We start from the raw sequence: 22,518 nt of genomic DNA on the forward strand, positions 1-22,518 counted from the left end.
CAATAAACACGAGGGTGAGAACACGAGGCAATTTCCGTCTTCTTGATTTTTATTGCTTTTTGCTAAACTCGGCATTGCCGCCCGCTGAGCCCTCCCCTTCAAGCTCCCTTCACGAAGCTGATAACCAGCCCCTCAGGAACAGTAACACTGATTCACAAACCTACAGAAATTAACACTCACAGTTATACATACACAGGGCTGGAAACACTTAACTCTATATTAAACTTCTATCAGTAGCAGGAAGAGGGGAAATGGCATACAATCAGCTGGCTGACTGAGTCATGCAGGTGGATTACTTTCTACCGCACCTTTATTCTTAACCATGGGCAGTCATAGATGGAGAGTTTAATGTAATATAAACAGGGATTAATTCCAAAAATTCTTTGAGCTTATATTAACTACTATATGTTTACTCTCTCTAAATACTAATCTCAGCAAATATTGTTTAGCATAATTTAATGGCATCACCACACGAGTGTCTACCGGCAAACAGCTTGAAGGAACGGGCTGTCTTGCTCCGGCGATAATTGGGAGAACGGAACGTCTGACAAAGAGCCTCTGTCCTCGTCTCTTGGCCTGTGCTGTCCCAGTAACTCAAGGAGTATCTGAACCTGCTTTTCCACCAAAGGTTGTCTGTTATACCGTAACTGCAGATGTGACACACGAGAGGCAACACGTTAACACTCCTACACTCAGAGTGGCAACCCGGAACCTTCTCCTTTAGTGGATAATACTTTGTATTGTTTATCAGACCAAGAAGCCTGTGTCGAGGTTCGGAGGTCTAGGATTTTCGGTCTGGTCAGTTTCCATGGGGGCCAGCGGCAGTATCAGGTTACTTGGTGGCTTTTAGCCTTTCACGTGTGTGGCTCATGTTACCACCACTGAATGAGAGGGACATGAGCGCTTTCTGCTGGGGTCTCGAGTGCGTTTCAGAGGGGTTCCAGTGAGGGACCTGGCCATGTGACAGCCAACCTTTCATCAAACTGAACCCACTGGCATTGTTGCCAACCTTGACTGGATAACACAGGTACAAGAAGCTGAGCATGGTAAACAGTCACATGAGCTTTCTCTATCTATGTATCCCATGGTGAGTGGCTCACAGCAGATCTCTTAATCCGTACACTGCAAAACAAACTCACAGCAAAGGAAGGCCGCTGTCCAACCCCTGGGCACCTCAGACTGAAGCAGGTGGAGATAGGACCCTCAGGACAGGGTAGCCACCAGGGGGCCAGCACCCCACCAGCAGGGCACTGAGTTTCTAACTACTCACTCTGCAGAACCATGTGGACCTGATTTAGACATGATGCCACCTGGAGGACGCATGAACTTAACACACAATGGGCTGTCACCTTGGGCTATGGGACAGACACAGTATTGCTGCCTGAAGACTGAGATGGGCAGAGAGCTGTGCTGCTTAACAGGTGATGAAGGTGTAAGAAATAAAACTTTAATACTGTGGTTTACTCTTTGGCCAGCCGGTGGCCTATGTATGGTTTTCCCAGAAACATATAGTACTGCGCAAAAGTCTTAGGCAGTCAAAAGAAATGTTTAAAGCTATTTATCTGGGTAGTATGTGCACATTTGCTCTGACTAAAAAACATAAGAACATGTGCGAAATAAGAGTAACACAATAAAAACTAGTAAAAATTTCTTCTGTTCTCCAAAAAGTTGCTGATATTTTGTTGGCTAGATGAACGCCGCTTCAGTTCCCAAACCTCTCCTCAGGGGCACTGTAGCCATTCCATGTATTTATTACATTTTACCACTAGCTGACAATTCATTTCATTCATTTTAAAAAGTCAATGAGATATTTATAAGTCATACAAGGTGTACTAGTGGTAGTGATGTATCGGATGGTTGCTGGAAATAATGCGGTGATTTTAGCAGAGGTTTTGAAATGGCTAAGGAATAATAGCATAGTTTTACACAAACATAAAGATCATTTAAACATAATTTTCTTTGACTGCCTAAGACTTTTGCACAGTACTGTACATTCTGATAAATTCAGCACCTGAAGTCTGAATACTGGTGTGATGATGGTGCAAATGCACATATGCCCGGAAGAGATCACTTCTAAAAACTCATCAGACTGGTGGAAAGCAGTAAATGGAGATGTGGCCAAGTGCAAAGGGGATAAAACAATCTGATTTCTTTTCTGTTCATTTTAATGAGGCTGTGGGTACGACCACAATGAGGAAACACATGGTACCAAATCACGACTAAATGCTTGATTCGTGGTATCACTACAATCATTTATAAATACTGATTTAGAACGTATTAAATATCTTTAGGTCAGAAGTACTTCGGTTTCACAGCAAACATGTACAGAGACAGGGGTCGAAGCGGACTAGCGTGCCTGCCGTAGCGACAGTTGTAGTCAGGAATGGGAAAATGTGACGACGGGCACAAAAAGCAGGGAGGGACCTCCCGACAGCATGCTATGGCACGGGACAGGCACGACACTGACGGGATCCAGACGGGACAGGGGGCTGAGGCACGACAACAAGGGGGACCGAGGCCAGGTGGAGGGGGGCAGTAATGGCACTGCATCCAGGCCTCCCCGCCCACCCAAGTGCTGCAACGAAGGGCTGAAAACGTGCACATCTGCAGGATCTGTGTGGGTGAGCGTGGGTCACTTCTGAGCTTGTTACTGAGCAGGAAAGGAGCGACAGAGAAAGAGGAGGGAGGGATACAGGCGGGGACCAGCCGCTCAGATGACGCTCTCAAAGAGCAGCGTGGTCTTGCTTGGCCCCTGAACGGGCAGCAGTTTGGCCTCAGCCTCAGGTGACAGGTACTCCAGGTGGTGTCTGCCCCACACCGGGGCAGTGAGGTGCTGCCAGCGCTGCGGGGGGAGCAGGATTGCCATTAGTGACAGACACACACAAAAGCACCAGCATCCGCTTGGCCATTGGCAGGCAGCCCACCTCCCTGAGGGAGCCCTTGCAGCGCAGAAGCTTGTAGAGCACGGTGACGGGGATGCAGAGCATGGAGGAAAGGGCCAGGCCCCAGCCCAGGGCCTCGCCCCACCAGGGATATACGTAGCTGGAGTTATAGGTCAGGGGCTTGTAATTCACCACATGGAACAAGAAGATACCCTGTGGACAGACACAGACTTGGTGTCAGGCACACACAGTCCACTTCCTGTTTCCAGATTTATGGGAAAGAGAGCAAAAATATTTAGTCAATATTAAACAAATCAAATCCAGTCACTAGTGTCACTCACTGCACTAAAAATTGGTTTAAACTGCATAAATTTGTGTGTTTTTAGGAATGCACGTTTATGCCACCTTGTGGGTAACTTTACTGTAGCAAAGTGGACTGGATCTGATCTCACCTGCACATGGCCCCACTACTTCTCCTTATTTTATCACCAGACACCCAAAGAGACGGTGCAAAGGTCACTCTGTCTCTGATGTCATTAATACTCCCCACAGGGGGCGCAATTGCTCCAGCTGGAACATGCTACGTTCTACTGCTTACGAAATGTTTCTTTGCGGCTATTAAATAGCTCATGTGTGGCATGCTTAAGCCACAAGCTGCCAAGTCAAACTAATAAACTGTGCAGATTTCATAAATAAATACATCATTACATGTCCTTTCTAGTAAATTCTCTGTGACTATTTGATGTTGTTAGAAACCACAGTGAGTTTGACCTATTTCACCTCAAATATGGCAGACCGGTGTTTCCCAATCCGGTCCTTGGGGACCTACAGCCAGTCCATGTTTTTGCTCCCTCCGAGCTCACAGTAGGGAGCTGGGAAGGAACAAAAATGTGGACTGGCTGTGTTACTCCTTACCTCTGTTACTTTGTTCCCGAGGAGCAAATTGGGAAACACTGGCTTGACCTAAAAATAAAATGTATTAAAATATATATGTTTAAATGTATTTAAACACAGTTTAAATAAATACACAGAGGGGCTGTGAGGGATGTTAGTGTAGAGCCTATGAAGAGCTGCCGGTTAAAGATTATAGGTCTCTGGCTTCTGCCCACTAACTTACCACACACACACAGGGCGTGACAAAGGACCAGCACCATTTCATGTAGGGCAGGGGATGGTAACCAATCATCCGGGCCACATCATCCATAAAGCGGTCTGCCCCTGTGGGAAGAATCCCAGAGGTAAGGGGGTGGGGGGTGGGGGGCAAGGACAGGTCAAAGACAGCTGGATGAGATGGGAATGCAAATGTGGTCTCATGTGGTCTGGTCTCACTCCCTGAGTGACTCTCTGCAGAGGTCTGCTTATCAGACAGCTTATCAGTTTCCCTGTATAAGCCTCCCTTATATTTCTGAATAAACATTAACCCTTAGGCATATATCAATGTGCAGCCACACACACACACACACACACACACACATTTCACCATCTTGCTCCTCCTACACCGAGTTCCTGCCCCCAGAGGAACTTAGCCCTTCAGTGTAACACGCTGGCTCACCATAGACCCAGGCCACCACCATGCACTCCCAGAAGGCCTGCCACAGCAGCGTCATCCCACTAGCTGAGTAGTAGTCAAAGAGCTGGAATACATACATGCCCCCCTGGAAAGAGAAGGGCATAGGGCAGGCGGGTGAGGGGCAGGGAATCGGCACCATGAGAAAAACCCAAACCTGTCATTCAAGCAATAAAACCTGAACATAAATCACCAAAAGCTAATAGGAAATATGACAGTAAATCACTCAAGCCCTTTCCCTCGTACATGACCCCTTACCTCTGTTACCATGGAGAGGTCAATAAAGAAGCAAGTGATGCAACAGATCGCCACGACAACTTCACGACGTAGGGACCCTGCCAGCGAATTAGGAGGGAGCATGTCCATGATGCCAGTAATAAAGCCCTCTACCCCTACGAACTGAGAGAGAGGGGGCAATGAGCACAGGCAGGACCACACAGTCACTGACACACTGATATATGGTGAATGTGAGTACCAGACATGGATAGTTCAGGTCCAGAACGTAAAAATCTAGACCAAGATTTTGTTTCAACTAGTCAATTGAGCATAAAGTGTCACAGTCACAGAGTACTGGTTGGCTGAAACAAAATCTTCGTCTGGATTTTTACTTTTTGGACCTGAGCTGTCCACCTCTGGTGCGTGCCATCGCTTATGTGGCTAAAATTGGTAGATTCATAAACAGATTATGTCTTGAATATTCAGAATGTTGTACTGTGAAAAGAGAACCCTCTATTTTCAAAAGAAGACATTTCTGTATCCATCTTCATTTACAGTCAACAAGGAGACAGAATTATCCATTCATCTTCTCAAAGCATATCCTCTACATCAGGGGTGTCAAACTGCAGTCCTGGGGGGCCGCAGCCCTGTGTAGCTTAGTTCTTTCCCTGTTCCACCATAAATGATTCAGCTCAACATCTATGTGGTAATTAGCACAAGAAGTCGAATCAGGAGTGTTAAATGAGGGGAAACCCAAAAATGTGCAGGACTCTGGCCCTCCAGGACTGGAGTCTGACACCTGTGCTCTACATGCTTGCTGAAATCAAAGCTCTCCCCAGGTGCAACACTGAAGCAGTTACTGGCTTATACTAAGCTTTCTGACATTATAACTAAACTTTGATTTAAAGTACAAAGCACATATCTTAGAGGGCCTTTGTACGATGGGCTGGGGGAGGGGGCACAGAAGCACAGGGGTCAGGGAGGGTGGAGGGTATCTGTGTGGTCACCTGACTGTCCAGACCAAGGATCAGCAGCATGAAGAAGAACAGGGCTGCCCAGAAAGGCGCCAGGGGCATCAGGGTGACGGCCTTCGGGTAAGCAATGAACGCCAAGCCAGGACCTGAGGAAAGCACTCTACTCTAGTTTAACCATCACTTACTACAAAACCTTATTAACCTTTTGGATGAGTGGAGGAGGCCAGGCCTGTGAAGCGACCATCTATGAGGGCACACAGCCAGTCAATGATGGCCAGTGAGGCTGAGAACATCACCCAGCAAACGCATCTTTGATTGAGTCAGGGGGAAGAATGGGTATTACATAAGAACATAAGAAATTTACAAACGAGAGGGGGCCATTCGGCCCATCAAGCTCATTTGGGGAGAACTTAACTAATAGCTCAGAGTTGTTAAAATCTTATCTAGCTCTTGTCACAGAACGTCATTTTTCTGATTAATATGCCCATCTGTTTGCCTGTATGTAAAGGTCCTGGAAATTAGCAGTATGGGGACAGGCAATAAAAGCATTTTTATTGCTTTATGAGGGTGAAAAACACAGGCAAGTACTGATAAAAGGCACAAAATGAAATTAGAGGAGAGCTCGGGAGCATGGCAGGGAGAGGGGAGGGGAGGGGGGGCACACTGTGGTCGGGGCCTCACCGCTTTCCGCTACTCTGCTGATGTCCACTCCCTGCTCCGCTGCCATGAAGCCCAGTACGGAGAAGACCACAAATCCAGAGAAGAAACTGGTGCCGCTGTTGATCAGAGCCAGGATGAAAGCATCCCTGAAAGGCAAGAGAGAGAGTGACTGACGGCAAGAGCCAGTGAGAGGGGGGAGGGCGAGAGAGGCAGATTAACGCTGATAGCTGTAATCATTTCACTGATAGCTCTAGTCATCTGTGTATTTTGACTGGTTGGCAACAGGTCATAATGGAAACGGGACTATTGGAGCTATTGATGTGAAACGTATGGAAATTATAGATAGAGGATTATTAAATTTGCCCAGAGCCATGTTTATTTTGCACTATTATCACGTCTCTGCTATTAGCAGATGCGTAAGTCTGGCAAATTAGACAGCGTCCCCCATTTTTTGCCACAACTTACACTTGGGGCTCTGAATAGAACAGATCTGTGTCTGAGTTAAAGTACATAAGAACATAAGAACATAAGAAATTTACAAACGAGAGGAGGCCATTCGGCCCATCAAGCTCGTTTGGGGAGAATTTAGCTAATATCTCAGAGTTGTTAAAATCTTATCTAGCTCTGATTTAAAGGAACCCATGGTTTTAGCTTCCACTACAATAGCAGGAAGACTATTCCATACTCTGACTACACGCTGTGTAAAGAAGTGCTTCCTCAAATTTGTTTTAAAATGTTCTCCCGCTAATTTCCACTTATGGCCACGAGTTCTAGTATTTAGACTAATATTGAAATAGTCATTTGGCTGAACAGCATCCAGACCCGTTAGAATCTTATAGACCTGAATCATATCCCCCCTTAGTCTCCTTTGCTCAAGGCTGAACAGATTCAGTTCCGCTAACCTCTCCTCGTAAGACATTCCTCTAAGACCAGGAATCATTCTCGTAGCTCTTCGTTGCACCTTTTCTAAGGCAGCAATGTCCTTCTTGAGGTATGGTGACCAAACCTGCACACAGTATTCTAGGTGGGGTCTTACCAAGGAATTATATAAGTGTAACATCACCTCCCTTGACTTAAACTCCACACATCTAGAGATATAACCCAACATTCTGTTCGCCTTTTTTATTGCTTCCCCACATTGGCGAGAGTGGGACATGGAAGCATCAACATACATACCGAGATCTTTCTCGTAATCAGCTACCTTTATTTCAGTGGAACCCATAAAATATCTGTACTGTATATTTCTGCTCCCTGCATGGATTACCTTACATTTATCTGTGTTAAATTTCATCTGCCAAGTATCAGCCCATTCGCTAATTAAATCCAGATCCCGTTGAAGCCTCTCTGCTGCTTGATTAGTATCTGCTACCCCGCCCACCTAAGTGTCGTCTACAAATTTAACCAGTTTACTGTATGTATTCGTGTCAATATCATTAATGTAAATTAGGAACAATAGTGGTCCTAAAATTGAACCCTGCGGTACCCCACTATAAACGGAGGCCCACTGTGACATAGTGCCTCTAATAACTACTCGCTGCTTCCTATCAGTTAGCCAGTTTTTGATCCAAGCTGCCACAGTTCCTAAAATTCCTGCAGCTTTAAGCTTTAACAAGAGCCGTTTGTGGGGGACAACATCAAAGGCTTTCTGGAAATCTAAGTAAATCACATCATAGGCCTTTTTGTGATCAATTTCACTTGTAGCTTCCTCAAAGAACTCAAGCAGATTCGTTAAGCAGGATCTACCTCTCCTAAATCCATGTTGGCTATCCTTTATAATGTTATTTGCATCCAGGTAATCTACCATTTTCACTTGAATTATAGCTTCCATTATTTTTCCAGTAATGCTAGTTAAACTGATTGGCCTATAGTTTGCTGGATTACTTCTATCCCCTTTTTTGAATATGGGTGTTATATTAGCATGCTTCCAATCTGATGGTACCACACCCGCAGATAACGATTTCTGGAATATTAAAGTCAAAGGTTGGCTAATAATATCCCTCATCTCTTTCAAGACTAAAGGTAAGATGCCATCAGGCCCCTGCGATTTATTTATTTTGAGTTTAGCTAGGCTTAGTATCACATCAACCTCAGTTATACATATATTGGTCATAGATGATGCTGTATTCGTATTAATTGGTGGTAAATTACTTGTGTTCTCTATTGTGAACACCCTTGAAAAATAATCATTAAACTCGTTTACCATATCAATTTCGTTATCAATTATAATGCCCTTACTATCCTGCAAATTAGTGATTTCAGCTTTTAGTGCTCTCTTAGAGTTAAAATATTGGAAGAAACCTTTACTGTCATGCTTAGCCTCCAATGCAATTTTTCTTTCTACATCCCTCTTTGATAGCCTAATGTCATTTTTTAACTCTGCCTGTAGACTTAGATACTCCTGCTTGATTTTGAAATCATTAGTTATTTTCCAGTTGTGGAACAGAGCCCTTTTCCTCCTGACTTTATTCTTAATTTCCTTAGTAAACCACCTTGGTTGTCGTTTCCTAGATTTAGTTTTGCTGGAAACAGGTATGAAGTCCTCTTGCACTTGCAACAATGTGCTTTTGAAAAATTCCCATGCCTCTTCAACTGTTTTGCTATTTAACTCTGTCCAGTTTACAGTTTCTAATTTCCGTCTCATACCATTAAAGTTAGCCTTCCTAACATTGTATACTTTTAATTTAGACTTTGCTCTTCGGACACTAAAATTAACCTCGAATTTAACCATGTTATGATCACTACCGTACAATGGGTCTAAAACCTCTAATTTTCCAATCCTATCCTGGTTATTACAAAAAACGAGATCAAGAAGGGCTTCTCCCCTGGTAGGAGTATTAACAAACTGAGTAAAAAAACAATCCTGTACTAATTCCACCATCTCAAGTTCATTTACAGAAGAGCCAGAGACTGTGTCCCACTGTATCCCAGGTAAATTAAAATCACCCATAACCACCACATCATTTTTATTACTCATAATCCTGATATCATCATATAATATTCTGCTTTCCTCTACAGCTACATTAGGTGCCCTATAACAAACCCCGACAATTAGGCCATTTGAATCTTTAGCATCAAGTTTGATCCATACAGCTTCTGAATTTTTATTTTTATCAGTGAGTTCCCTTGCCTGCAAGTTTTCTTTTACGTATACTGCAACACCACCTCCCTTCTTGCCTATCCGGTCTCTACGGAACAACGTATAACCATCCATATTATATTCATCACCATCATTGTCACTCATCCATGTTTCAGTTATTCCTATAATGTCGTAATTGTCTGAAGAAATTAAAGCCTCTAAGTCATTAATTTTGTTTCTAATACTCCTAGCATTCAAATACAGACCACTAATGGTAGGCCTTTTACATTGTCTACTTTTAATATTTATTTGGGCTTTCCGTCTCTCCCCACATAAATTCATAACTGACCTCCCTGCCCCCCCAGTCCCTAGTTTAAACATTCCTCAACTATTCTGCACATACGCCTCCCCAATACACTGGTTCCCCTATGGTTCAGATGCAACCCGTCCGGCTTGAACAGGTCCCACCTGTTCCAGAAGGTCTTCCAGTGCCCCATAAACCTGAACCCCTCTTTCCTACACCACCATTTTAGCCACGCATTTAATCCCCTTATCTCAGCTAATTTTGCCTGACTTGCACGTGGCACGGGAAGTATTCCAGAGAATACCACCGTGGAAGTTCTGCTTCTAAGCTTATCCGCGACTTCTATAAATTTATCTTGCAGAACAGCCCTTCTGCCCTTTCCTATGTCATTGGTGCCAACATGCACCACGACCACTGGATCCACCCCGGCTGGGGCCAAAAGCCTGTCCACTCGATCTGGAAGGTCCCCTACCTGGGCACCAGGCAGGCAAGACACCGTACGGGACCCTCTATCACGGGTGCACACATAACTATCTACACCTCTTATAATTGAATCCCCTACTACCACAACCTCCCTCCTACTGGGGTTAGGTGGCTCCTTGGTGCCCAAGGGCCCACCTGCCTCCCCAGTCTCTTCCGGCTCTAAAGCTGGAAGCACCTGAAAGCGGTTAGAAACCGTTACTTCAGGTGATGCCGCCTCTGTGAACTGTGTACGCCCTTTTCTACGTCTACGACCTACGTTCACCCAGCTCTCTCGACCTACCTGTTCATCATTCTCCCCCCTCCCCGCTTGTGACGTACACATAGTCTCCCTAGAAGGCGTATTAACTCTCTCCTTTAACTCATTGCTATGCTGGATGAGAGCCAGTCGCTCCTCTAGGTCACGAACCTGGACCATGAGTGAGTCAACTAACCCACATCGCTCGCAGACGAAGTCCGACTGGACGCAAGCATCCAGAAGGGCAAACATCTTGCAAACACAACACTGAGTTGGCCCCATAATTACCTAACTCACTATGTCCCCGTCCTTTACTCCCAGCCCAGTATATTAATAGAGATTATTTAAACTTTTAGTTGATCTAATTAACGTATAGTTAAAACAAAGTGCCGAGTACACTAAAGCACTACATTAACACTTGCGTTAAATCGGTACTTTATTATAAATTATCCGGCAGCGTCAGCGATAACAACCTTTAAATTTTACTTTTAAAATAACCAAATTTACAATTACTTACCCGAGATCAACTTCCTGCTGAACCACGTTTAGCTAAACTAAAGCGAAGTTGCTCTAGGGAGGCCAAAAAACCACAAAAACCCTCTCAAAGCAGGCTACTGCCGGAGCGGGAAAAAAAGTGGAAAATGTCCTCCCGGCCCCGACCGGCGACCGAGCAAAGCTCCGGAGCAACTGACCTTTTAGAGTTAATGTTACCGATGTTCGATAATATTACCCGCGGGTGTTTGATGCGAAGGACGCAAACAGAAACGCCGCTCGCGCCCGCAGCTGTCGTATCTGCATAATGTCCTCACTGAGTTTGTAGAACCATCTACAGATTTAAGCTGTGTGTAGAGGAGAGCTGAGATACAGGGGTAAGAGTACCTGGGTGGGTAGGGAGATATTAGAGGTGGAGAGATAGGAGAGTCTCTGTCCACCCAGGGAAGCTTCCCTGGGTGGACAGGGAAGGTTCCCCACATAGAGAATTTCGAGCAAGACGTTCCTGATTGCTGACCCCACTTACCTCACGAGATTCCTATCTGGGTGCCGTTAAAGGTGATATTTGCTTTCTAAGAGCAATAAAAGAGTCTGTTTTGAGTGAGGAGCATGCCCGGGATGCTGGCTACCAGTGGAGTGTGGATTTTGGGCAAAGTGAGAGAAGCAAAAGCCAGGGTGACTGGGTGGAGGAGCGTTCAACGCCACCAGACCACCTGCTACCACTCTAATGGGGGTCAGCCGGCATGGGGAGCGCTGCCCGACTCGGTGTCCATGAGGAGCAATGTGATCGGAAGGGATAATGTGGAACAAGGAGGTCAGAGGACATCAAATGATAAGTATGGAAAAATGAAAAAGCAAAACTGCTAGCTATTGATCATCCTGTAAGGTATGGGGAAAGACGGTACGTGGGTACGTATGTTTGAGGCTGCCTGGCTACGTGAGCATCTACGTATGCTTGAGAAGATTACTTTTTTTTTGGTCCTGTTGTCCAAAACAGAAGTAAATCACCATCAGCAAGCAGCAGCACCCCACCAGCATGCAGAGAGATTCCAGGAAAGCCCTTCTGCAGAAATGGAACCTAACTATTAAAGTTTCATTACAGGAAGGCGACAGCAATGTAGACAGTGATTGTTCCCCCGAGTGCGGTGCTGGGGGCAGCCGTGCCGCGTGACTCACTGGTAGCAGTTGTTGTGGAAACGGTTGTAGCTGCCCAGAGCGGTTAGCGCACCAAGGCCGATGGCGTAGGAGAAGAAGATCTGGGTTCCGGCGTCGATCCACACCTGGGCACAAGCAACTGGGGTTTGTAAGGTGACTTCCCGCCAATTCACACGTCCACCATCCCAGTTTCCTCGCACGTCTGCTCGTTCACCAGCATGGCCTTCTTGTAAGCTCTTACGAAGTTTCACGAGTCAGCGTACAGCGAGACATACACATTAGGCTGTTTTCACATACAATAGAAAACATTCGGTAGATCTGAGTAATAAACATAGGACAGTAATAGGCTTTTGGCAACTAAAGTATGGCTATGAAATGCAAAATGGGCATGGTGGACATATTTCTCTATTATACATGCAGTCCCCAGGTTACGAATGAGATCCATACCCTATATCTATCTTTAAGTTGAATTTGAGAAAATTAGAAAATAATACAGTACATAACGGTAATAAATATACAGTAATAATAACAGTAACTACATACGTCACAAAGTAATGCATTTGTTATGTTTGTTATGTTGAGTATCACTGTATATAACCCAAATATTTAATATAATAGGCTTTATGCAGTCAAGTATGTATGAGTTGTCTGTATGTCGGACATTCTTAACCCGCGGACTGCCTGTATTTCAAGATAACTTGTGACTGTCTAGAATGTCTTTTGGTCACCCACTTTGCCATTTGTCCCCTGGGTATCACATGACCAGACAAAGAGCAGGCTGTCTCACCTGTGCCTCCGCCAGCTTGGACCAGTCAGGTTTCAGGTAGTACACGATGCCATCCAGAGCACCAGGCAGAGTGACACCATGGGCCAGCAGCACCACCAGCACGAGGTAGGGGAACAGAGCTGTGAAATACACCACCTGGGAGACAGACAGCGGACTTATGGTGGTCGTCACATGGGGAAAACACGCTGCAAAACAAGGTCTACTGCGTCCAGGCTGCCAGGGCAGTGCTAAGAGGGCATCAACGAAAAGGACGCAAACTACAAATAGGCCTTCAACAGATCATTACAGAAAGAACAGTTCCCAGAAAACCCCATACAGTGACTGCAACCAATACAGTTTAAATGGATGCTGATGCGATGAGTTCCGCATTATAAATTATGATATTGCGGTTATGGGTTCTCTATGTACCACATCTAAAAAAGAATTGCACCGCTATTAAAAAGTAATGCAGTCAACTTTTTAATATTATGCAGTTCCAAGGCATTCAGCCCAGCCCAAAACTACACAAATGTACTGGTAAATGTACCAGGAAACTCAAAACACCTTTAACTCATCTGTTAAAGGTCTTTAGGAACAGAAACAAAACTTTATAAGTGTGTGAGAATTACAGCTTCTCTATTCAGAGACCATAAGCATCACCCTAATGAGACTGCTAAGCAGGGGGTCTGGCCGAGGGGCTGCGAAAACAAAGCTCTCATATGGACTACTTTAAACCTTTAAGTCCAGCTCCTTGATCTCAAGGACAGCAGAAGGGAAAAAACAACGGTTATCCAGGGCTCAAATACACACTGGGGTGTTCCGAAAAAAGCCAGATAATCAGCTTAGGGCAGAAAAGCTGAATCGGGCCCCTTGTTTCGGCACTGCCTGGGCACCCAGGTCACGCTGCGAAGCATGGGCGCAGGGAAACAAAGCCAGTCTGAGCCGGCCGCTGGCCGCCTCACTCAGGGATCTCTGGAATTTCATTACAAGGCCTCAGAGGCCTTGAAAATTCACACGGCCGTCACGTAGGGAGGCTGGGACAAAGGGGATTGGCGGATGGGTCTGCGGGGTAGCCACATGTCTGCTGCTCGGAATACAGTGCCACTGGGGGGGATGCTGGGCATGGTGTGGGTGGAGCTCTACAAGCTGGTGCCAGTGTGCAGCTACAGAGCCCAGCTCACACTCTGTCAGATGGGGTGAGGAAACGCCACCTGCGGGGATCTCAGGGGTGACATTTATCCCCAGCTGACAGTGACACAATTCCCCCTAAGTACATATTCTTGAACAAGGTATATATGTGATGTAAAGGCTGTTTTTATAGACATGGGTGCTTCAGCAGAAAGATATTTGCCAATATAATTATACATAAATTCAATATTATAACCTTCTTATTGCACTGAGACAGAAAGCAGTCATGTCACAAAGAGTATGGCTCTTTAAGGACTGTAAGTAATATGATGGCTCACGTCAAATGTAGGAAAGCCTCTCTGCTGAATTTACCGCACTTCCTAGCAAGCATCCAAGTAAACATTCCCTTTTAGGGCAAGGATTTGCCTGCTGGAACATTCCACACTGGCCTACAGGCTTCTGAGTGGCAGGGGTAAAACCGTCAGCCCCACATGTGCCAGTAATCTGGAAGGGCTGCGCTGACCTTGCCGGTGGATTTAACTCCTTTCCAGATGCAGAAGTATACGAAGATCCAGGTGGCCACCAGGCATAAGACCATATGACCGCTGACATCCCCAGCCTCGTCCAAACCCCCTGACAGACGCAGCACCTTTCGTCTGAGAGACAGAAAATAAGGTTTCAGGGTGCTCAGTCAGGTATACACACAGGCACACACAAACAAAGTGGTGAGCAAACACAGAGATTCAGCCCAGCAAACAGTTCTGGTGAGCTGTTTCTGTGAGCCCAGAGAGACACTGCAAACCTTTGACCAAGGATTTCTATCACTAACATACTCAGCAAAAGTGAGCTGATTAAATCAGAAAGAGGTGCTTGCTTAACTTATGCGTATGCTAAGTGTGACTGCAAGAACTAGTCATGGTCTCAAGACTGAAAAGACCAACTAAAAAGTGTGTAGATTTTTACAGGTATGGATGGTAGGGATATGTCCCTAGCAATACTGTGGGAGTACTGTGTGTGTTTAGGGGGGCAAGGAGGTTCAGGGCTGATTTGGTTGCTACCAATGCTGAAACCAAACCAACACCTTCGCTAATTGGCATGGTCCTGATAAACCAGGAACTCACTCCCAGAACTCGATGACCGGAGAGCGCATGCCATCCACCTCTGCACAGCTGACGTTGAGTAGGGGGAGAGAAGAAAGGTTCTGTAGGGGCTGGGGAGAGGACTGGTTACGAGAGGAGGAGGGTTCTACAGCGGGACCGAGCAGGGAGCTGTGACTGGGGCAGGGCCTGCTGAAGTCCTGAGTGCAGTTGGGTGAGTTCCATGGGTGCCCACACGTGGCCCAGGGCAGGGGAGACGAGAAAGAGTTGAGCAGGAAGTAGAGGCCCCACACGAGAACCATGATGTAGTACGTGTTGCAGAAGAACACTATCACCATGGAGGCCAGGCCTAATCCTGAAGAACACACAAAAAACGAGGGAGGGGGAGACAGAATAACAAAACAAATGGTTTCCCAGAGCCAAACTAGAAGAGAAGATTATGCTGTAAAAGATGCCAAACACCACGCAGCTGAGATCGGGGGCCTGTACTACAAAGCGGGGTTACTGGCTTATCGGGGTAACTTTACGGATTTAAGGTAGTCTGGGCAAAGTGTAAGTGAATGAATATGAAGTCCATTTAAACTGTGGTACCTTAAATCCGACAAGTTACCCCGATAAGCCAGTAACCCCGCTTCGTAGTATAGGCCACTGACCTATGCAAAGGACTTACCTTTGAAAAGTGGGGCGATGTTCCACGCCGAGACCCCACCTTGTTTCATGAACTGTCCAAGTGCTATCTCCAGGAAGAACACAGGAATCCCCCCGATAAAGACAATCAGCAGATAAGGGATCAGAAAGACGCCTGCAACAAATAATAACCTGATGAAAAGGTTACTGGAGACACAGAGTTTAATAACTTTTTGTCACATGATATGTTCTAAAGGAGATCCTTTGTGGTCTGGTGGGTTTGGAAGTATTTACTGAAATTCATGACCATCACCTTTGAGTCTATCCTTCAAACTTAATTTTAGAAATATTAAATATTACAAATCAGAAAGGGGGGGCGGTTCATGCAGAATCTAGGTTTTAAGGTTTCTGGTTAGGAACTGGGCCATTTTACAAACAAAATGTGTATAACAGTCAATTTATAACTGAGATGAAGGCTCTGCTGTGCTTAACCAGAGATATCTGTCTGGTTTTCATTGTTATATTTCCTAAAGAAGCAGCAGGTAAGGGCTGAGATAAGCAAGATTAAAGATAAAGATGAGAAAAAGAAGTTTGAAGCAAGAGACGGAAGGAGGTGAGACATAAAAATAACGTTTAATTTCAGCCATGTTTGCATACGATTAGCACAAGCTGTCCTTGAGGCAGAGTCATAAAACAAAAACTATAATCCAAGCAAACCAGCCACCAGTAGTGAATATGCATGGTGTCTATGCTGTAAATACTGAAACCTTAAAAGGACTTTCAGGGGAGAGAAGGATGACCTCGAACAGCCACAAGCAGGCTAAAAATGTGCTTTAAGGATTTAAATATGGCCATGGTTATGTCCTCAATTGCTGCATAATGAATCACATTCTTGGATCCTTGTGTCTCCTTGCTGACCGGCGCTATTTAGTCAACATGCAAACAGAAATGACAACCCGATGCTCACATGAGAGAAACGACTGAAATAAGGGAAGGAGAGCAAGAGGCGTGCAGGAGCAGTGCAATGAACACCCTCATTGGCTCCCTATCCGCCATGCCTACCACTCAGCCGCGTATGATTCCTACTAAAGGCATTATGCCACTATGGCCTTATAAGGAAGAAGCATGAGAAGGTAACAGCCGGGGGCCAGCAGAGAGCAAGAGTAAAGATGATGGGCAGTTACAGTAGAGAGTTTATTAGTGTTTAGATGGGAGGCAATTTAAGCAAACTGCCATGCAATTTGACCCATAATCCTGTCAGCCGTAATAGTAATACTCTTTATACAACAATCCATTAATCTACCAAAAAGTCATCCTGGTCCGAGAGGGTGGTGGCAAGGCTGCCCTGGGGGTGTGTGGGAGAAGAGGATCAATGTGCCACTCCTCTTCAAACATTCTCTGCAAACTGATGGGAATGGCCTGACATGGAAGTAGTCTGAAGTCACGGCAACACCATTAAAACATTACATTCTCATCAAATTGATTAATGAAACGCATTACTAAGTTGCACTGGGACTGTAGTTTTCCTGGAACAACACGCCATAGAAAGGAGCAAATTGCAGAGTCAGAGCTGTCACCGATGTTAGCGTGCAAACACATTTCTGCCAATGCGTGTACCTATGCCGTGTGTAATCTGGCTGCTATAGCAAAAAGGAAGTAACTTTGCATTCTAATCTTTGGAGGGTCAGGAGGATCACCAACTGTGATAAGTAATGCAAATAACCCCGATGGTTTCCAAAGCCAAGGCGGAGCAATGAAGATGGGATGACTAAGAGCAGAAACAAGGTTGTCAAGAGAGCCGACATGTGTCGAGAGCAAGGAAAGTCCATCACGGACAAGCTGAAACAGAAGAGTGCATGAGAGGTTAAGGGGAGGGGAAGACAGACAAGAAGGCTGTGTTTATGGCTGGGTTTATCTCAGGGACGAACTGCAGACATAAACTGTGCTTTCTGTCAATTGACGCAATGTGCCACGTGTGGCTGCTACGTGCGCGCTGTCACGCAGAGGCCCCTGACCTCCCCCTCTCTCACTCTAAGTGACACTGCATCACCATTCCCTCTCCTGTATGCTGTATGCAGCCCTGCTGGCCCTCGGTTGGGTCTGGCCATCACCTCCGCCGTTCTTGTAGCATAAATAGGGGAACCTCCACACGTTGCCCAGTCCCACGGCGAAGCCAACACACGACATGATGAAATCCATTTGTCTGGTCCATGTTTCTCTCTCGACCACCGAACCACCTCCCCCACCAGCATCCTCAACACCGGGCATGGGCACCAGGGGGCGTATGACAGCCCCTTCCTCTTCCAGCAGTACTCCAGACTCAACCTGGGTGGAATTTTTATCTTCTGTACCAAAATAGAAGGAAAAAAGGGGATGGGGGAGAGAATACCGTTACATAAACTCCCAATAATAACTCACAAATTCAACATCTCGGTGAATCAACAGCAAAGCACCCAGTTGCACCATTCATTAATTTACTTTATCTCAGAGGCCTACAGAAACCATGACTGCTCTGCACTCCTGCTTTCACCTAACATCTGAAGTACAAACAGTTGCATGACATGGGTTCAAGTGGGCTCTCCAAGAGTCTTGTCACACTTGGAAAATATGGTGCAGCTCAGCAGAGCTCTGTGCTGGATGATTCCTTGCAAGTAATGCCTCACAGCCCAGCCTGCTACTCTTGATAGACATTCTGGACATACTTGGTTCAATTAGAAACTACATTAGACTGGATCCTCTTCTCCAAATGTAAATGTTTATTTTCCCTTGAAACAAGAATAAACCCAGGGGAGAGAGGTAATTAACCATTTTCATTGGTACTACAGACATCTGGATACATGCTATGTTTCTTCAAATTACAAATGTGGGATTGCAATGGTGAATTACACCTTCCTTTTCAATGAAGGCATCTCTAACATGACACCACACATATCCTGACTATGTTGTTTGTAATGTCCCAAATGGCAAAACAATGAAGGTCACAATATCTAAGAGGTTCATATGCCACGTTTTCCAAACACCAATACATTTACACACTAACAATTGTGAAAATTATTAATTATCTTGGAAGAACACTGCTATAACATTGGGGGAAAATGTGTGTCGCTTAATGTAGAAAAACGTATTTAAACTAGCAGCCTTGAGGTACAAAGTCCATACATAATTCATAAAAGAAATATCAGAGTCGTTACTGTCATTATTATAAAGTTTTCTCAAAATGTACTTTGCATTATTCTGTAAAAGTTCTGTTTATGTCAATGTGGATCTTAATATTTAGGACAGAATTTCAATTGTCTTTAATTCATGAATAGCGACTCATTCATTCATTTTCAGAATATTATATGTTTAATGCTGTACTGCTCATGGCTTAGTATAAAGCATAAAGGATGCTTTTACAGAGAGGCTGAAACTAAAAATAGCACCTCTAATGACTGAAAGATGCCTCCAAATATTAAGGCGGGAGCATTACTTAGTCATAAATTGTTAAGGGGCTTAAGTCCTTAAGTTGCATTTCTCCTTTGTGTCTGTAAATCCCCTGAGAACATGTACTGTGGTGGTCAAAAACTTGCATGTCTCATCATTCCTTGCACCATGATCTTAGCCTTTTGTTTTAGAGAGTTGTTAAGGTTGAAGGCACCAGATAACCATGATTTCCACTGGATTCTCTCCTCTCTCATCTCTTTCCATAATGCAAATTTGTGGTGGCAAAGGGAGTTTAGCCACACACACATTTTCACACCCTCCCTTCTGTGTTCCTCACACTGCCTCCTCCCATCCATCTCAAACACACATAGACACACATTTTGCAATGTTGTTGTAAGGCTAGCAGGATGCATTAGGAAAAGAATCACTTCAGTCACCGCTGTGCGCCTTCATGACACTTCTCAAAAAAGGATTCTTTAGACTGGTGTACGTCATGTGACTTACACATCATTCATAACGGGTAGTGAGACTGGCAAACAGAACGCCATGTTCAGGTAAAGAGCAATAATAACGTCATTTTTCAAGAAGCAAATCTTTTATATACAAAAAACATAAGAAATGTAAATCTCTTATAAAAAATATAAGAAAACGGAAATTATGTATAGTGCTGGATTTTATAACTGCTTCTGGTCTAAAGAAGACATTGCGCTAAGAACCATGCAGCGATACTGAATGACATACACGATTATCCGTTATTTTCTGTCGATACTCGGGTAACGTAGAAATGAATCATCAACAGTTTAGGGTTGGACGGAGTCTGAGGTACAAGCGCTATCTTAAATGGAGAAGCAGGATGCTTTATTGACTACCCGCTTTAATATTGTGATAATGCGTAGCAATCATACGTTGTATTTATTTCTGTTTCACGTAACATGTCAGCTGAAAAAAAAAAAAACCCATTTACCAATGTAGTTTAAATTTCAGTCTAGCTACGTTGTAGAACTAAGAATAATACAAGGCGCGGACGCAGTGAACGCGATAGAAATACCAGTTAATGTCACAGTGTAAACCAAGCTGTCTAACCCGGTGGTAGTAGTAGTAGCAGTAGTAGTAATAAATAAATAATAATAATAATAATAATAATAATACACTATACAACAGATGCGCGTTCAACAGATTACCCTGTACACGCTTTACTGACGATATTTTAGATGGTTGAGTGATCAGTTATTTCAGGATGAAGACAGAAATAATAAATCATCATGGTGGTAGTAACCTATTTATGCAGTTACCTAACTGGCTTGACATTATATCAAATGACCCAGTGTCTCAGCTACCTTTTACGTAGAAAACTAGCAAGGCGACACATACATGGTATACCCATGAGACTATAACTTATAACATCAGTATTATTAATTATTCTGATAACATACCTGTAACGTGGTTTTCCACTTCTGGCGACATTTCAGTTGTAAACGCCAATACCTCAAAATATAATAATGTAGAAAGTGCGATAAAGTCGTGAGTTTGCGTTTTGTCTAGTTATTTAAATCCTTCTTGGTTTTCCCTTTTGCTATTATTTTTAGTCAGTGTTGTTGTAAAATATTATTCAGCTATATTTAGCTTACTGACTAGCTATAGCCAGAGATGGTATATTTACAATGCGTCGCGGATGGTGAAGGAATAAGATTCAAAAGCAGTCGACAAAGCACTTGAAGGTAAGCCTGAAGAATCTCATGGATGAAAATTAAAGGAAATTAACCGTAACCTCGAAATCAAAATGGGTCCCACTGTTTGTTTCTGTTTGATCTCCCGGATTTCACTTGTGGCCGCAAAAACGCTCCGCGTACGCAGAGGACCGAAGCAGAGACTGCGAGATCCCGGCGTGACGGAGCGGTCCTGAGCTGTCAGTACCCCCTCCACGCAGATCCCGCACCGCGATTGGCTGATCGCGGCGCGTTCCTCTGCACCATCATCTCTCTCTCATTCTATCTTCTGCCTCCCACCATATCATTCAGTGTCAGTTGCTCCTTCCCATCTCACTTCAGCCCGCAAGATGAAGTCAGGTAGATGAAAGCAATCACACGTGGTGGTACGACATTAATGCTATCGAGGCTTTTGCTATTACAGACGATGAGACAAATGAAACGTAATGAGGTAAGCTTTTGTGGTTCTCCAGATATAAAAGAATTGGAGAATGGTCTGTTATTTGGTAAAACTGAATCGAAATATTAGCACTTTATTTTGTCATAGTAATTTAATTATTACATTGTCAGCCGATTGATTATTACATGTTTGGATGGTAGGCCTATATTAACACAAAACTACATCAACAAGATGATCAGTGCCAGGAGCAGACCCTTCGAGAGGCAGGTGCAGTCACGGGCACAGATAGACCCCAGGTGGGGCTTATAGAACTGTGTTAAGGAGGTAGGGCTTGGTAAATGGACGATCCACGAAGCGGCTCTCCAGAACAGGGGTTTTATTAGAAAGACGGGCCAAGACAAAAAAACAAAGAGGACCAGGGGCCTGTTTCACAAAGCAGGATTACTTGCTTAGCCAGATAACTTGCCAGATTTAAGGTAGTCTGGGCTAAATGTAAGTTGATGAAAATAAGGTCAATTTAGCCCAGACTAACTAAGTTTTGGATTATGCTTTGTGAAACAGACCTAAACACTGGGCTAGAGGTCTAAACACTGGGCTAGAGAAAACAAGAACTAAATCAGGAAGTAACACAGCACATATATCTAAACCAGAGCAACCTCAGGAATAAACACCGTGACTGACTGAAGACTAGAGCAAATTAAGGAAGGTACATAAATACATACATGGCGAGGATCAACAAGAGACAGATGTGGGCAGGAACAAGCACAGGCGAAGGCAATCAGCAGATTAAAGATCAAGCACCAGGGGCAACTAGGATAACAAGGGTAACTGAACCATACTGCAAACTAGAAGAGGGAGCAAAACAAGGAATCATACATAAAAACAGCAGTACACAATTAACACAAAAATACTCCAAGAACCTTAATGCCGGAAAAGTAAACATGACAAAAAAGGGAGCTTGGATGAGAGAGCTGCTTAGCCCATTAAGCCACATGGCAGCCCAAGGCAGAGGGTAACATATTAGGAGCTAAGGACACGGGATAGGCAGTAACCTGCTGATCAAACAGGAAACAAACATAGGGCAGGGACTGATCCTGACAAACTGCTCCTCTGACTAGATAAATGCCTTTTTCACAAGATTTTTTTCTATTTCTTTTTCTAATATCATATTTAATTTACATGAAAAATAAATAAAATTTAAATTTGACCCATAGCATCAATTCTCAATTATAAGTGTGTTGCAATGCTTGGCAATTGCATGTAAAGGTGATGATACCCAGGGCAAGTTTTTGAGCAATGCTGCCAGGCAGTGTTGCTGTCCAGTGTT

The 22,518-nt window shown here is 44.4% G+C and overlaps 1 protein-coding gene across 4 annotated transcripts; it reads right to left on the minus strand.

Moving 5' to 3' along the window:
* Positions 1–28: 28 nt before the first annotated feature.
* On the minus strand, positions 29–21,060 carry LOC140591703 (sodium- and chloride-dependent creatine transporter 1). 4 transcript variants are annotated; one of them, XM_072713101.1, is made up of 14 exons: positions 20,519–21,056; positions 17,774–18,007; positions 15,706–15,837; positions 15,060–15,390; positions 14,462–14,594; positions 12,832–12,966; positions 12,066–12,169; positions 6,321–6,445; positions 5,673–5,785; positions 4,708–4,848; positions 4,435–4,537; positions 4,000–4,100; positions 2,925–3,095; positions 29–2,842 (listed from the first exon to the last, which is right to left on the minus strand). In XM_072713101.1, exons 1-14 carry the CDS (start codon positions 20,547–20,549, stop codon positions 2,711–2,713), a joined length of 1,986 nt encoding a protein of 661 aa, XP_072569202.1. In that variant the 5' UTR covers positions 20,550–21,056; the 3' UTR covers positions 29–2,710. The 4 variants fall into 4 exon arrangements, with proteins under 4 accessions (XP_072569202.1, XP_072569201.1, XP_072569200.1 ...); XM_072713100.1 differs by having other exon boundaries at positions 29–3,095; positions 17,774–18,004; positions 20,519–21,060; XM_072713099.1 differs by having other exon boundaries at positions 29–3,095; positions 20,519–21,058.
* Between the last annotated feature and the right edge of the window lie 1,458 nt (positions 21,061–22,518).

Source organism: Paramormyrops kingsleyae, chromosome 6 (assembly GCF_048594095.1).
Source record: "Paramormyrops kingsleyae isolate MSU_618 chromosome 6, PKINGS_0.4, whole genome shotgun sequence".
In the NCBI taxonomy this organism is placed as follows: Eukaryota; Metazoa; Chordata; class Actinopteri; order Osteoglossiformes; family Mormyridae; genus Paramormyrops; species Paramormyrops kingsleyae.

Coding starts and splice junctions, on each gene's coding strand:
- LOC140591703 (XM_072713099.1), bottom strand. CDS start 20,549: ATGTCGCCAGAAGTGGAAAACCACGTTACAG. Junction 12,170..12,831: donor CCAAGCTGGCGGAGGCACAG/GTGAGACAGCCT, acceptor GCTTGTGCCCAG/GTGTGGATCGACGCCGGAAC. Junction 4,538..4,707: donor ACCTCTCCATGGTAACAGAG/GTAAGGGGTCAT, acceptor TTCTCTTTCCAG/GGGGGCATGTATGTATTCCA.